The 15,463-nt window shown below is 40.9% G+C and overlaps 1 protein-coding gene across 2 annotated transcripts; it reads right to left on the reverse strand.

Annotated features, from left to right (window-relative positions):
• Positions 1-360: 360 nt before the first annotated feature.
• ercc6l2 (excision repair cross-complementation group 6-like 2) lies at positions 361-14,501 on the reverse strand. 2 transcript variants are annotated; one of them, XM_030418055.1, is made up of 20 exons: positions 14,223-14,501; positions 13,701-14,104; positions 13,050-13,166; positions 12,686-12,879; positions 12,481-12,574; positions 12,235-12,302; positions 11,882-12,089; positions 11,611-11,751; positions 11,375-11,491; positions 11,139-11,258; positions 10,984-11,055; positions 9,783-9,928; positions 9,604-9,699; positions 9,317-9,416; positions 8,570-8,722; positions 8,222-8,308; positions 5,875-6,928; positions 5,637-5,791; positions 3,964-4,121; positions 361-1,892 (listed from the first exon to the last, which is right to left on the reverse strand). In XM_030418055.1, exons 1-20 carry the CDS (start codon positions 14,248-14,250, stop codon positions 680-682), a joined length of 4,725 nt encoding a protein of 1,574 aa, XP_030273915.1. In that variant the 5' UTR covers positions 14,251-14,501; the 3' UTR covers positions 361-679. The 2 variants fall into 2 exon arrangements, with proteins under 2 accessions (XP_030273915.1, XP_030273916.1); XM_030418056.1 differs by lacking the exons at positions 12,686-12,879; positions 13,050-13,166; positions 13,701-14,104; positions 14,223-14,501 and having other exon boundaries at positions 12,486-12,531.
• Between the last annotated feature and the right edge of the window lie 962 nt (positions 14,502-15,463).

The following is a 15,463-nucleotide window of genomic DNA, read 5'->3' on the forward strand; positions in this document are numbered from 1 at the left end:
TGTATTTCAACACTTCTATTCATTTGTCTAAGAATTATGCATGGGGCTCAATGAAAAAAAGCAAATCTGGCATGTGGTGGCTCACATCTATGAATGAGTACAATTTGATGCCGATCCAAATGAAGATCCCAATTTAGCAGAATAAGATGCGATTTACTTGATATTGGATTTGGCTTGGTTGAATGAAACGGGGACTGTTGTACCTTGACGGAGGTATGCACTCTTAATATTCAGTCACTTTTTACAGTCTGACGACACATTATAGTGCTCCTCCATAGGATGTGTGTTTTAGGTGAAAAAAACCCCCCATCAGAAATAAAGCAATAAACTGACCAATAAGTTCTATAAAATATACAAAGGTTTCCATTTCCAGAGTGATTAACACCCCATTTATTCCTGTTACAAATCAGCATGACGCTAATCACTCACTAAATCATTGGATAAGTAACATTTTCAAATAATTTACAATGAATAAAAAAGACATTGTACAAAGTTACAAGTAGTGTGTCATTTTTAAAATAAAAAAATAAAATCAGTTCAGAATAATACAAAAAAATCCTGCTTTAAATATACATTCTTGTTTTTTTTTAGAAAATTTTCTGTCAAAAAAAATGTTTTGCTGTAAAAGTACAAAACCATTAAATAAAATTTGACCTGTCTTTCAGTCTCGCCTGTATTATTACTTCCACAGGAATTTGTCATTAGTCTTCCACAGACTCTTGCTCTCCTCTTCTCCAGAATGACTTCTAGCCGCAAACTTGGTGCTGATGCAAACCCTCTTCACTTCTGCCGGGTCTGTTAACCTGTTAATACTCTCCTCATTACCCTCATTCAGGATGTCCCAGAAGTCTTTGCGACTTCGCTTTGATGCTGCCTGCTGTGCAGGTAGTGTGTTGTGTGACTTCGGAGAGGACAGAGAGTCTAAGAGATCTGCTGAACCAGAATCAGAGTTGAGAGTGATCCTGGATGTGCTTGCTGACACTGAAGAGGCTGCGGGGGGTGTTTTTGGTGTTCCCCGATGCTGTTCACCCCTTAATTTGGGTTTTAACAAATCGTCGAGGATTGAGGTGTCTCCTATCAGATCTGTGAGGAAGGAATGGCGACTGGAGGTAGACGGAGCCTGCTCGGGAGGGGAAGGGGTGTGAGGCTTCTCTCTCTGACCTTGAAAGGGTTCACTGGTCTTGGAAGACAATTTTTGCTCCTGCTCCCTTTCCTGTGCTGTGGGTTTGGATAACGTGGTGGACCTGCCATGGCTGAGGTCCGCAGAAGAAGGGGTATCTCTGTCTGTGCGGTTCAGGAAAGCAGCAGCCTCCCCAGACCCCAGACCACTGCTGCTGGCCTTATCCGAGCCAAGACCACCACCAGCTCTGAAGGCTCCAGAACTAGAAACACTACTCTTCTTTGTCCTCTTGTGTCCTCTGGCACTGCAGACCCTCTCCTCCTGCTCCTCTGAATCCAGGCTTGGAACATCACTTAGAGGCTCTTGAACATTCCTTCGTGGGATCTTTTGCTTTTTCTGGGGTTCTTGAACATCATTTTGTGGGTGTCTAGGCTTCTTCTGTGGCATAAAAACATTGTTTTGTGGGGTTTCGGGCTTCTTCTGAGCATATTTATGCCTTTTCTTGGCTTTCAGAACATCCTTTTGTGGGGTTCTGGTATCTACCTCAGATCTTGTGGCAGCTGTTTTGGTGGATGCTGAGGAGGAGGTCTGTGCTGAATCAGGTTGTGGGAAGTTGTTTGTGACTGTATTAGCCAGGTCAGGGTGGTTCAGTGAAGAGTAATACTGTCGTAGCCAGGCCAGTCTCTGGGCTGAGTCTCTTCTCAGAATCTCCACAGCAAACTGATGGACTGAGGGAAATTTTAATTTTTCCGCCATTTCCTCCAGCTGCTGCCTGCACACAAGCACACAAATATCAGAAAGACAGAAATGATGGAGAAAAAGCCATCCATGCATAAAAAATGTGCTTGACAATGAAGAAACAAACCTCTTAGTCACATTTACACCAAATTCACACACATCAGAATTTGGGACATGAAAACATACTGCAAGGTTAAAGTTAAAGCCACAGTTCACCCTAAAATAAAAATACAACATATTTTTCCTCTTACCTATAGTACTATTTCTACAACTAGGCTGTTTTGGGGTGAGCTGACAGCTTTTGGAGATAGAAAGATGCCACTCGGCATGACAGCACAGGATGTAAACATGAACGGCTTCCTCCTCTGAGCTGTAACGCTACATAACTTATCAGAAAGCACCGGACACAGCTGTCAGCATGTGTAAATGCTCTGTGCAATAAAGTGCATAACAACCTTCTTTTTAGCACCCATGTTGCTTGCACAGTCCGACGTGACGCTCAAGAACACACAGAGGTCGGAAGAAAGACTTCCGAACTTGGGAACTGGCACCATCCGAGGAGCACATTAATGCAGCATTGGCTTATTTATCTAGCCTCTCATCCACAAGTAGATGCACGATTCCTTCTATGCAGAGATATGGTTGGCTGGTTCCTAAAGGAAACTGTTCCACAAAAAAGGTCTGCGGCTTATCTTGAGTAACCGGGTCATGATTTCTGTGTAGAGACATTGCTGTTGAGTTTTTTACAAAGCTGTTTTGGCGTTCTGAGCACCACAAGCTGAATGCCATCTAGTTCCATTTAATTGTCTTAGAGATAAGGCAGACATTTCTACAGCCCACATTTCCAAAACACGGCAGCTCCCACCAAAAACAAACAATCTAGATGGAGGAAAGCACTACAGATAAGGTGAAAAGTATGTATTTTCCTATTTTGGGGTGACCTGTTCCTTTAAAAAGCCACAAGGCCTAGGCTATTAATCAAATATTCTGTGGGTCCATCAGGCCTACATTAGGATTAATAGTTGTCCACATATTCAGGCTCACATCCATCAGCCGTGCAGTATGAGGTGTTTTTCCTGAGCTTCTAGGCAGTCATTAAAACTTTGGTCTAACCAAACTCTGGGACAGAAATACTTCAAAGTCACTGGTGGTGCAGCTGCATTATGGTGGTGTTATAACCATTTGTGGCTTTGACTGGAAAAACAATAAATAAAAGTAACGGCAGTAAAAGATGACGTGCATGTGGATTTAAATCATTAAACAGCGAGGTTAATTGAGGGGATATCAATATAACCAGTGTGTGTGTTTTTAATCCCTGGTGAGTCTCTGGGCAGAGATGCAGTCTTCCCCTCGGGGAGTGAGAATGGAGCAACAAAGGTGTCTGTGTGCGTCTGTATACGAGTGTTCGGGAAAAGGTAGAGGCGGAGTTGATGCAGCGGGACAGCGGTGTGTATGTGAGCGCTGTGTTGGTAAATGCTTGTTAGAATGGCCGTGTGTGTGTGTGTGTGTGTGTGTGTGTGTGTGTGTGTGTGGATCAGTGTGGGTTTGGAAGTCCTCGGGCAATCATTTTTGGTCCGTCTCAGGAGGGCTGTGGTTGTGGAAGAGGAAAACTCCTGCACTGTTGGGCCTGAACATAACTGGGTAATCTTTGGCATGATGCTGGGAAATAGGTGGAAGGGAAAGCTCAGAGGTGGTCTCCCGCTAAACACACACACACACACACACACACACACACACACGCACACACACACACACACACACACACACAATTCCTGAGGCCCAGGTGGGGGTGCTCAACACCATATCTGTGGTGAGTTTTGGCCTACTTCCCTACACTGCCAGGAATTCAACTCTTCCTACTAAACTCTTCACACCCCCTTTCCCTCCTTTCATGCACTGGCGTGCTTTAATCCAATTCAAACCCTTTTCTTTTGTTGCAGGCCCCCTTATCTTTAATCATTTGTCCAACCCTACGCTCCTTTATCCTTCTGGTAAATCCATCATCTCATCTTATACAAAGTGCTCCTTTCGTTTTGTGTTATCTTAACTGCTACTGCTTGTTCTTTCCTCTTCACCTCAGCTACCCTGAATACCTTTTTCATTACCTGCTTATGGCCAGGGGAGTCTCTCCGATGATGAAGGTGGTGTGTCTAGTGTTGTGCACACTCTTGTTGGCGAAGGTGACTGGATGGTCCACATTGGGCTTCTCCCGTCTGACAGTAGAAGGGAGAGGCTGACTCTCTGGTGGACTCTCTGACAGGCTCTGTTGAAATCAAACAAGAGTGAAGTTTTACAGAAGCAGTGACCAGTTATTTGTGTCTCTGACTCAATTTTACATGTTTTAAACTTTTTATTTATTTGTAGCTTTTAGCCCTTTTTCCAGATAAAATGGCTTTGATTTTGTGAAAGTAAAAATATGACATGCAACAAAGAGTAACAGGTGGGAGAACCTGTAGAGTGCATACCTACCCCAAGACCCAACAGTCCCCTTTATTTCAATCAAGTTTAATCCAATATCAAACTGGATAATCCTGCATCACCCTAAATTTTAAACCACCCGTAACTGCTTAACCATAATTTATGCTGACCAGATCTAGGATCAGCATAAAATGCACCTGTTTTTTTCATCAAGATCTGTATTTAACTCCCTCAGAAATTAACAAAAATGTAAAAAAAAAAAAAAAAAAAAAAAAAAAGCTGTTAAAGACTTGAGACAAAAAATTCCAGGATGCATCTATTTACGCAAATCTGCACCAAAAGTTAATGGGGTCTATTCCAGGCTGAGGCCCAATCTTCATTCAATTTTCCTGGAAATCCATTCTGTAGTTTTTTTTTTTCCCGATTTTGTTGAAAACCCAACCAACTAGCAAACAGATACGGATGAATTGCATTGCTTCATTGGCGGAGGTAATACATACGATATTCTTACATTATTTAGCAAGCACGAAAAGGAAAATGAAGAATTGAGGGATCCTTTCAGCTCAAATCATCCCAAATCATTCATGTTTAACTTATGTGGTACCGTCTATTTATTAGACTACCACTTCAGAAAGTTTTATTATTACTCTGATTTGGACTTCAGTGAAGATGACAGCTATCAACCCAATAAAACAGAGCTCAGTGATATTTGATCACACTCTGCAAATTGAATCCAAAATCCCAAAATCAAGACAAAATAAACTACACTGAGCCATTTAATGAACCATTTGTTTGAAAATATTTTGCCTGTTTGCTCACCAGCTGTCTCTTTCCACTGATCAGTACTGCTGGCTAAGATGTGCAGGCTAAAATGTCGACCACAGATTTGAATATACCTGACCTACACTGTTGCGCACCGCTGAGTTTAAGTAAAGCTACGAAGAACAGTATCTGTTTACATCCACTCTCGTGTCATAGTGAGCATGTGTGTCTGATACAGTTCTGGCAAGCCACTCTGCACGCCAATATGCAATTGCCAGGCACACTTTTGTAGTAAACAGGTCTAAATGACACTGTTTACAACAAGGTCTGAGGATTACTCAGTAACCCTGTCACAGTTTCTGGAAAAAATATATTCCTGTTAAGTTTTTCCAGTTGTAATTTCATTTCTCTAATGTAATTTGTGATGTCAAGAAGTCATCCCAATTCAACTTCAAAACATAACATGTGACAGGAAAGATTTATTCATGAGGAGTATTTTGGGTGAACTGATCCTTTAACTAGCCATTAGCAAATGGGTACAGTGCTGGATCAGGGCTGTGGATCACTGAGGCAGACCAGGGTAAAGGCAGTACTGTACCTCCATGTCGCCTAGAAGGTGATTGGCCGGGAGCTGAGAGTACATCTGGAGTTTGAACACATCTCGTACAGCCGCTCTACTGATCAGCTCCTCTGCTTTGCTCCCGCCCACCACGCGCTGGTTGGAGTGCATATACATCACTTCCTGTACGCCCCCTTTAAAAAGAAATATACTTAATTACTGTTTAAATTAAGTTAATTAAAATCACTAATATATATAAACAGGTGTTGAATCTGACCTAGCACACTGTCAATGGTGCCTTCCTTTCCTTTTGACGCTTGACTTTTCAGACTGGTGAATGAAACAGCTTTGGATGATCCTGCTCGTCTCTCAGCCCGGTCGGTTGTTGCAGCTCTTTGGCCGTCTTTTGGCAACTCATCTCTGGATCTTTCCGTCTGCGGAGATGTGAATTGACATCCTGCGGGTCTCGCTTTCTTAACAGCAGTGTGTTCATCTTCTGAAGATGTGAATGTCTCTATTTCGTCAGAGTATTTGGATCTGGCCTTGTCCCTGACACTAGAACTTTTCCGCTCTCTGTTACGGTCTAGTCTTCCTCTCCCTTTGTCTCCTCCTTTAGTGTTTGAATCGAAAGGGTCTCTCTTGGGCCCCGTCATCGCCTCTAGGTCCAAATCCTCAGATTCATCGGAGTAACCCTCAAAGTGATGCACTCTTGGAATTGTAGTGTTGAGCTTGTTAGGTTTCTTTTTGACCGGTGAAGAAATTTCATCGCTCTCCTCAAACACAGTAATTTTCTTATTTGTCCATCCTTTCGGGCCCTGTCTCTCGCTCTGTTTCACCAGAGAAACCCCTTCTTGTCTTCCCCCACCTCTTTTCTCCCTTTCTTCCATGTCTGAACCACTGGAGAGGTCCCTGGTTTTCTTTCCCATTTTAGAAAGACAGACTGCACCATTTCCTGTATCGGAGCTCTTGCAGAGGCCAGATGAGGCACCCTCCGTCTTCTGATCCTCAACTTCTTCCTCAAAAGGGCTTTCTTCAACACTGCTGTCCCCTTCTCCTAACTCTTGTTTTCCTTCAACCCCTTCAAGTAGTGTGGAGAAACCATGCTGGAAGAGACTCAATCGACTAGCACCAGTGGCAGCATTCCCACCCCTGTTGCCATCCACTGCACTTGGATTTGACATCCTCCCCTTAAACCCCTGCTCGACCTCATCCTCTTCACTCCCACTGCTGAAGTCCAGAACTCTTTCGGGGACCTTTGCCGCAACTCTGTTCTCCTTTGGTGGCTCATCATTCCGTACAGGGCCATCTCTAGGCAGACAATGTCCAGGTTCCTTAAATAAAACAGTAGAGAGAAAAAGCTGAACAAAGGCAAGGAAGTAGTGTGAGAACGTAAATAAGCCGTGTGCACCAAAGGCTACAAATTCCTCACTTCCCGTCTTCATGCCATCTTTCAGTGGACCGGCCCATGTAAGATTTCAATGTGTAACACAAAACAGATGTTTGTAACAATAAATCATAATCAACACCGATGTGACATCTGCCCTCCATCATGATGTAATGAAGAAAACTAAAGGGGTCATAACATTTCCTGTAGATGTATAAATGGTCCTTTATGAGCGCGACCACCAACACTGATTCTAATTTCACAAAATATGCCAACTTCATGACTTGTGCCCAGTTCTGCTGCTGTACTCGTGTGCATGTTGGTGCTTACATGCCTGGAGCCTCTTTCTGTGCGTGTTAATGCACCCCAGTGTATTCTGTGTTTTTGAAAGAATCTGAATGGCCTCAGCGGAGCAGCAGCAGCCCTGTAAAAAAGGACCTGGCTGGGAACAGGATGATAAGGGGTATCACTGTGTAAATAAATAGCTGAAAAGCAGAAGATAGACTTCAGTGTGGTCTGCTGCTTCCATTAGGACACGTCCGTAATTGCATCCAGCTGTTTCACACAGCATCAGAGAGAAACACAGTGAGAGGCAGACAAAGCCTTGTCCTTCAGTACGGATAAAACACAAAGAATTGAACGTGAAAATGTTTTTGTAAGCTTGTGAAACTAAACCCAAAATATTTTTGCTCTGTGTGCTTGGAAGGTTTCTGTTACAAGTTTGTAGATTTCATACTGACAGAGAAAGAGCGCTTCAATTCAGTCAGCTACAATGGACACCAATTTTGACGGCACGAATGAATGCATGGCAAAGGAAGCATAAAAACTTTCAAACAATATCCCGAAACACTGATCTAATGCAAACATTCATACTTAAAACAAAAACACCACTTCAAGGAAACTTGTCAGATTCAGTCTTGTTTTAGTAGAAGCTGTAACTCTCATAAATGAGGCATGTGTCATTTTGAATAAACCCCTTAAAGAGAATAGGGAGATTATAAAAGAAAGAATGACTGAGGAGGAAGCAATACAGAAAAAAAATTGGAGCGAAGGCGGAAAAAGTTGAATGAGATTCTGTGGGTTGGTTGACCGACAGACAGGAAGGTCCCTGTTTGAGGTATCCCCTCTTTCACATGGGAATGGAGGAATAAGTGGGCCGCCTGGGAAAGAAGACGGAGTGAGGGATGGGAAAGATGGGTGCCCTATGTTCCGGGTCTCTGAGAACGGCAGAGTTACTCACGCCAACTCCCTTTGTCTCCTCCTCCTCTTTCCCTTCGCCTGTGTGTGTGGTGGTTGTCATTACACCGGCCTCTACTTGTCCTTCTCGCTGACAGGGAGAACAAAAGTGAGACATGCATTTAGAAAAACACAAACATTTCATTATAGAACATCAACATTCATCAACAAAAGAGTTTGTTGTCTTCAGTACTCAATATTCGCAGGCAGTATGTGATCATTCAGATGTTCGTAAATTCCAAAGTGCAATAGTTTTGTTGACTGTTTTGTGACACCTTGTATTCTGACTGAGGATACGAGTCAATATCATCAATCAAGCAGTAGAAGGCATGTTGAGTAGGGGCTATCTAACCTCTAGTATCTTGCGGGTGAGGCATGTCCCTTGGGTCTGAAGCCTAAAGAGGTTTTTGATCCCAAACAGCTCCCCCTTATGGACATCTTGCCCCTGCACTGCTTCGAAGTACCGCCGTGCACTCTCCTTGCCCACAACGGAACTCTGTAATTGCTGAAAGTAGAGACATTAAATATGCTCGCTCAGAGCTCTGAGCTCACATTTTAAAGCACCAGTAAATAAATTTCCTTGTGTCATATATTAAAGAAATTCAACCAAGAATAGATAAAATGCCATAATGTAATGAGTATACAAAAAAGAGGACATTGTATCTGGAGGAAGTTTAAACAGGGCTGCCAGCACTGATGCATTGAGACTCGACCAATCAACATTTTTCAAATGCAGTTTTTACACACAGGGTTTTCTTTGTCTTTGTTTGAATATCTGATATTGAATTAACCCCAAAGTAATGGAAAGTAATCTTGTAACTTTAGTTTAATGTTGTGACACTTTAAATTAGGTTAGTGATCACATTTTTAAAACAGGTAATAAGTAACAAAATACATTATTAAAGTAACGCTACTAATGGTTTTACCAATCAAATGGCCTCAATTTAATTACTGTAGAAATAAAATTCCATGGTGAATGTATACAAAACGAGTTTTGTGGCGCTTCAGTATTTTCTGTCACCAACCATCTCATAGGTACTACAGGAGTTATACCAAGACAAGCATCATTTGTGCATTATGATTATATGAATATAATTACCTGTTTGTAAACCTGTCTGAGGTAGATGAGCTCCTCTACAGTCCCCAGTGAGATCAGCCTAAGAACAGTCACATCCCTGCACTGGCCAATACGATACGCCCTGAGGAGGGACACAAACACATCAACACACAGGTACCAAGCATATAAATAGAAGAAAATACCTGTGTTTGTTTATGTTTAGACATCAGATGTGATGCTATGCTGGCAGTGATGGTACTTTTTGAGGCCAGTCAGGAGAAGCAACAACAGACAAGCAAAAGTCTGTCAAGATATGGCAAACAACCTACCTGTCAATAGCCTGAAGGTCACTGGCTGGGTTCCATGTGGGGTCGAATAGCACGACAACATTGGCCCCTACAAAGTTAAGACCAAGACCACCTGCCCTGATGGAACAAAATGTCAGTTATCAGTTCAAGATAAGATTTTAAAGAAACATGTTTAAAACTCTTCTTTTTGTTTGACTTACATGGTGGAGACCAGGCAGAGGTTGGTGTGAGAGGAGCTGTTGAACTCTTTGACGATCTGAAGTCTTTCCTTGGCTTTGGTGTTTCCGTCCAACCTGCTGTAGTCCAGCCCCTCTGCCATGCAGTAGCTCTCCAGCACGTCTAACAGCTGACAGGTTCAAAACACACGACAAACAACTGTGAGGGGTTTCGAGCAAAGGAATCAACTGTGTAGAAATGGCATCTCTACATCACATTGTCAAGGGGGAAGATTTTCTGTGCAATATTCTTCTGTTTCTTCATCTTTCTTAATTTATCTACACTAATTATTACCTGTTGTGATATTGCTCAATATAATCTACACTGTGTATATTTCTGGTGGTATTTCTATTTCTATATGTATATTTATAGTTGTCACATATAGTTTTAATGCACGTCTTTTACAGTTATTTTAATATTTTAGTACTTAATATATTCTATTATTACTCTTATTTCTTATTATTTTTCTCTAATTATATCTTCTTATAATCTTTCCACAGTATATTTCTGTTCTAAAAAGGAGTCACTGTTATGTACCCAGTTTCCCCCGAGGGTATCATTAAATTATTTCTGATTCAGATTCTGAAAATGTGAACGCTTGACAATCAAATGTAATGAAAAATAAACAGAATATCCCCTGGCTTGTATATTTATATATATTCCATAGGGGTAATATTGAGCAGAAATCAAAACTGTATGGATTCCCATAAAAGCAAAACATAGGCCATGAAAATATGACCTCATAGCAGCCAGAAATGTTATCATACTGTCTCAGGTGACAGCAGCCATTAGACTCTACAGAGTCTAATTATCTTAAAAACTCTAATCGCCCTCACTTATAAAAACCCAAGGCTTATATATTAATCTATGTCATGAGAAAATTGTGACTCCTGCTACTATTTTCTCTGTAAATAAATCATCTGCTTTGACAGCGGTGGCAATTAAGAGTGTGTGTTTAAGGCTGTTGCTGTGATGAAATGCTGAATGGATATGTCTGTACATAAAGCTCTAAAACCAACAAGCATACTCGATCCCTGACATCATCTAAAAAATGCCTTGTAGATAACATCACTGCCCTGCTGCTCATCCAACTCTCACAGAATAAATATCTCTGAAATCGCAAGGGCAAACTCTGTGATGCCCGAAAAAAAATCAGATTTCGATAAAAAAAAACACAGCTCTCACCTTGGTTGAGAGAGAAAAAAGAAGCACTTTATCTCTCCTTTGCAGATAAAATTTGAGCAGCTTCTGCAAAACCTGAAAAAGAATACAGATATGTTCAGCAAAAATGAAACAGCCCACAATGAGCAGGTGACTGAGCCTTTGTTCCTAAATTGCACCTTCATCTTTCCACTGTACATCAGGTCCGACAAGGCCTCAAACGCTTCATTTTTGCATCTCTGCACAAAATCTGGAAACTTTTGGAATACCTTCTCACAGATGGCAGAAAGATACTTTTCCTGGAAGACACAAATGAGTTGCAATCAAACACGGATGTGGTATGACATCTGGAAAAGCTGTCAAGGAGCTAGTTCTGAAGTGTATTGTAACCAGTTATAGAGCAACATGTCTCTACCTGCTTCTTGCTGGTGCCTGCAGTGGACTGAAGCAGTGCAACATGGTTGGCAACCTTCCTCAATATGGTTAAGTAGCTGAAGTACAGATTTTTTATTTCCACTCCTTTTGAGTTTGTCTGCAATGAAAGGAAATTACATTACTTAATAGCTCAATCTGAACAACAACAAAAAAAAGACAAAAAAGACAAAAAGTCAGCATATGAAAGCAAACAATGGTAAAACGCGGATAACTTACTTTATAGCAGCAGCCTCTGCGGGTGCGTCTGCTTTGACAGTCACATTTCTCTGAAGACCTGAGCAGTAACGTCACGTCTTCAGTGTCCAGCACTGTCTGATATACCATCTGCTGAAAATCTGTCAGAGAGCAATAAACTACCTAGAAGAAAACACATCACAGAAATTATTTGAGGCTTAAATACATCATACATCTTCAACCTTATAAAATAATAATAATAATAATAATAATAATGACATGAAAAAGTCTGGTTCTACTTCACCAATCGTACCCTGTCATCCTTCTTAGGCAGCTGTTCCTTGATAATAGCTTTGTTCCTCCTGAGGAACCAATGGGAAATTTTCCTCACAAGAGCTTTGACGATCTTCCTCCCTGTAGCCAAGGAACGTTTGGTTGCACTGTGCCTCTGCCCTTGTTCAATCGGATCCGAAATCTTGCTCTTGAAATGTCCTAAGCTGCCAAGACAACCAGGTATGGCCCTAAATAGAGAAGAAAAATGATATGGCATGTTCACAAAAACATGTAAATTTCAACCACATCACTTCCACTACAGAGAACAAAATTATATAAATGTGACTCTAAATATGCAGATGACACATGTAATATAAAAGTCTCTTAACATACCAGTCCATGACACACCACAGCTCCTCAAGGTTGTTCTGTAAGATGGTGCCAGTGAGGCCAATTCTGATCTGATGAAAACACAAGTGCAAAGCTTGCATTAAAAGCATGCTCAAAAATGCAAAGTCAAAATTACCATTCATTAGCAATGGTGGCACCATTCAAAATGTTTTCAACACAGCAGAACATAGGATTATCAGTTCATAATTACACAGGCAGCACACCATCGCAAAAACAAAGCTCTCTGACCTTACATTTCAGATACTTCATGGCCTGAGTGATCTGAGAGTTTGGATTTTTTATCTTGTGGGCTTCATCCACAACTACAGCAGACCAGTCAATGCTGCAGGGAGAGCAAAGTTATATTTTAGTAAAAGGTAGTACCAAAAAAAGAAGTTACTAAAACTAATTTGTCACTTATTTGTTGTCTGTGTGTGTTGAGCACGGTTCTTACTTATTAAACTGATCCAGACAAAGGCGCAGAGTCTCGTAGGTAGTGAGAGCAATCTCAATGCGTCCCTTCTTGATGCGAGCCAGCTCCTCCTCTTTCCTCAACCCGTGGACCACCACACACTGGAAGTGACCCCATGTGTCCAGTTCATCTTTCCAGTTATAAAGCACCGACAGCGGGGCCACAATCAGGAACACCTAAACCAGATCATGGAAACATTAAAACGTGCAGATGAAAACTCAATACTCACTGATATCTGTAGCTTTACACTACAGCTGTACTTGACTGAATGCGACTGGTATTTTGAAAATAAATGTTTTTATTTATCCTTACATTAATGTTCCTTTGTGCACATTGCAATACTCACTTTCTTGGTTTTACTTTGCTTGGAGGGCTGCTGACTCTGCAGAAAGTCCGGCCTGTTTTTCTGGATGTCCTCCCATGTGCCTGTTTTGTGCAGCATAGCTGCAAGGAAACCTATGACCTACGATACAATAAGTAAAAGATCAATAAGGTATTGAAAATAATAGCGAGAAAAATTGTCAAGAAAAATGTCAGGAAAAATGCTTAAAAATTAAAATATTAAAGGTTCCATATTGTAGAAATTGGGATTCTCTGGCTTTTCTGATTATGAAGTATGTCTAGGTGCTATGTAAATACAACTAAGGTATCTAAATGCTAAATCCACAGAGAAGGATTCAGAAACTAGGCCTTTAAATGAGCCAGTTGTGATGACACAGCTATACAGTCACTTACTCAGGCCTGTGAGAACTGACCAATCAGAGCAGACTGGGCCTTTAGCGTGGTGGCCTTAACAAATAATAACTAATACAGATTATTCAAAGGGTAAATAGAGGTTTTTTCTGCGATGCAAAGTATGGGACGTGTTATTTCACCATTACAGCACGTAAACAATCTGTAGTGGACGCCCAAAATAAAAGCATGGACCTGAAAATGTGTAAAAATGGAACCTTTGGAATAATTGTGAGAACAGTTTTACAGTTAGTGTGCTTTGTACCTGTACAGTTTTTCCCAGACCCATGTCATCACCCAGGATACACCCTCTGGACCTTATGTAGTTGTTGTAAATGAACCTGATCCCTTCTCTCTGGTAATCCCTCAGGTATCTGTTGATGGTGTAGGGGACTCTGTCTCCATCAACATCACTCAGCTTTAAGGGGACGCACAGCCTGGGGTCTGTGGTGCTGCTGGGAAACAGAGGTTTCTCCTGGGTGAAGTGATTCGAGCCTGTTCTCATTAGTTTCGAGACAGGTACAGCCTTCTCCTCTTCCTCATCATCGAACAGCACCCACGCTTTAGTGTCATTATTATGAGAGGTGGTCGGTCTCTGAATGGTGGCTTCTCGCAGGGTGCCATCTCTCGGGTCAGGAGCCAGACAGGAGTCACCTGTGCGCATTATTTCTATGAAACAACATACACATTTTATTAGCTAACCGTGCAGCATATCTTTTAAAAACATTCCAATACTTACTTAGAGCACATTAGGCTTATCATTTACTATCTGCTTAGGACTTCAAACCTTTTCCAGCTGAAGACGTTGAAGCCATCAGGGTGTCTTGAAAGCTTCCTCTTCTTCATGTGGAGGAAAAGTCACTGTGGCATGCTAGCTAGCTTGATTAGCTTAGCTTTACAGCAGAAGTAAGGAGGAGCGACTGATATAAAAACGGAAAATTAAGCTTCTGTAAGTCATTTAATTCACAGTGAGTTACTAAATCCTCCGTCTGAGTCCATTTATAAGGCGGGAAAAGGCTCAGAGACACAGAGCAGGAGCAGTTGCAGCTCCTCTGCTGCTGCTGGCTGAATGTTTATGTAGTTTAACAACGAGGGCGGCACTTTCGAAGGATTTCACCGATTTAAAATAAAATAAAAATATCTAAAAGTCTGCTCTAAAAATTTGACACTTGTTTCTTTAAACAATTACAGTCTTCATTTTTCCGGTGGACGTTTTTTTTTGTCGGAAAATTTCACTGTCGGATATTTTGTCGAAAGTGCTGTACAGAATCTACATTACATTTCTAGAAAGTTAAACGATAGATAGATAGATAGATAAATAGATAGATAGATAGATAGATAGATAGATAGATAGATAGATAGATAGATAGATAGGCAATTCCCTTATTCATAACTACAAGTACTATATTTAAAGAGCATTTTTACCTCACTTAAAAAAATCTATAGGCTATCCATAAGATACATGATAATATATCAAAATAACGGATCTGTTCGTTTCATTGACAATGTGAAAATTGTAAAATGTCATCGTCCCATGTATGATTAATATTAATATAGCCTAAATTCACTATTGTAATGTCATGTGTAGTTACAGTCTAGAACGATACTGGTAATCCTGAATGTGTTTGCATATTTCTATTTGCTCTACTTTTTATGCCTGTACATTTGCATGTGTGTTTTTTTTTGTATATACATAATATATATTTTTTAAGTTTTAAGTTTTATTATGTCATAGTGGCTACTGGGTTTTCCAGTGCCAGGTTGCACTTTGAAGAAGACCGTCCGAAACTTTGAGTAAATAGATAATGTATTAATGTTTAAGATATCAGTGAATATCTGAAGCAGTCTTACTTAGTGGTCCTAAATGGCAGGACATGCATTGGAGTTATAAAACATCTGCTGAGATGAATTTATCAATTTACAAACAATCTAATAACAGGACTGTTTTCAATACCTGATCACTATTTCACCACAAAGCTTGATTAACTTTAAAAAAAAAAAAAAAAAGGAAGAAGAATGGTCTGTCGA

This window comes from Sparus aurata, chromosome 5, assembly GCF_900880675.1.
Source record: "Sparus aurata chromosome 5, fSpaAur1.1, whole genome shotgun sequence".
NCBI lineage: Eukaryota > Metazoa > Chordata > Actinopteri > Spariformes > Sparidae > Sparus > Sparus aurata.

Excerpts from the sequence above, each read along its gene's own strand:
- ercc6l2 (XM_030418055.1), bottom strand. The coding sequence starts at position 14,250 with ATGGCTTCAACGTCTTCAGCTGGAAAAG. Across the intron at positions 13,167-13,700 it reads GTCTGGGAAAAACTGTACAG|GTCATAGGTTTCCTTGCAGC; the intron begins GTACAAAGCACA and ends ATTGTATCGTAG. Across the intron at positions 5,792-5,874 it reads CACCATTGACAGTGTGCTAG|GGGGCGTACAGGAAGTGATG; the intron begins GTCAGATTCAAC and ends TTCTTTTTAAAG.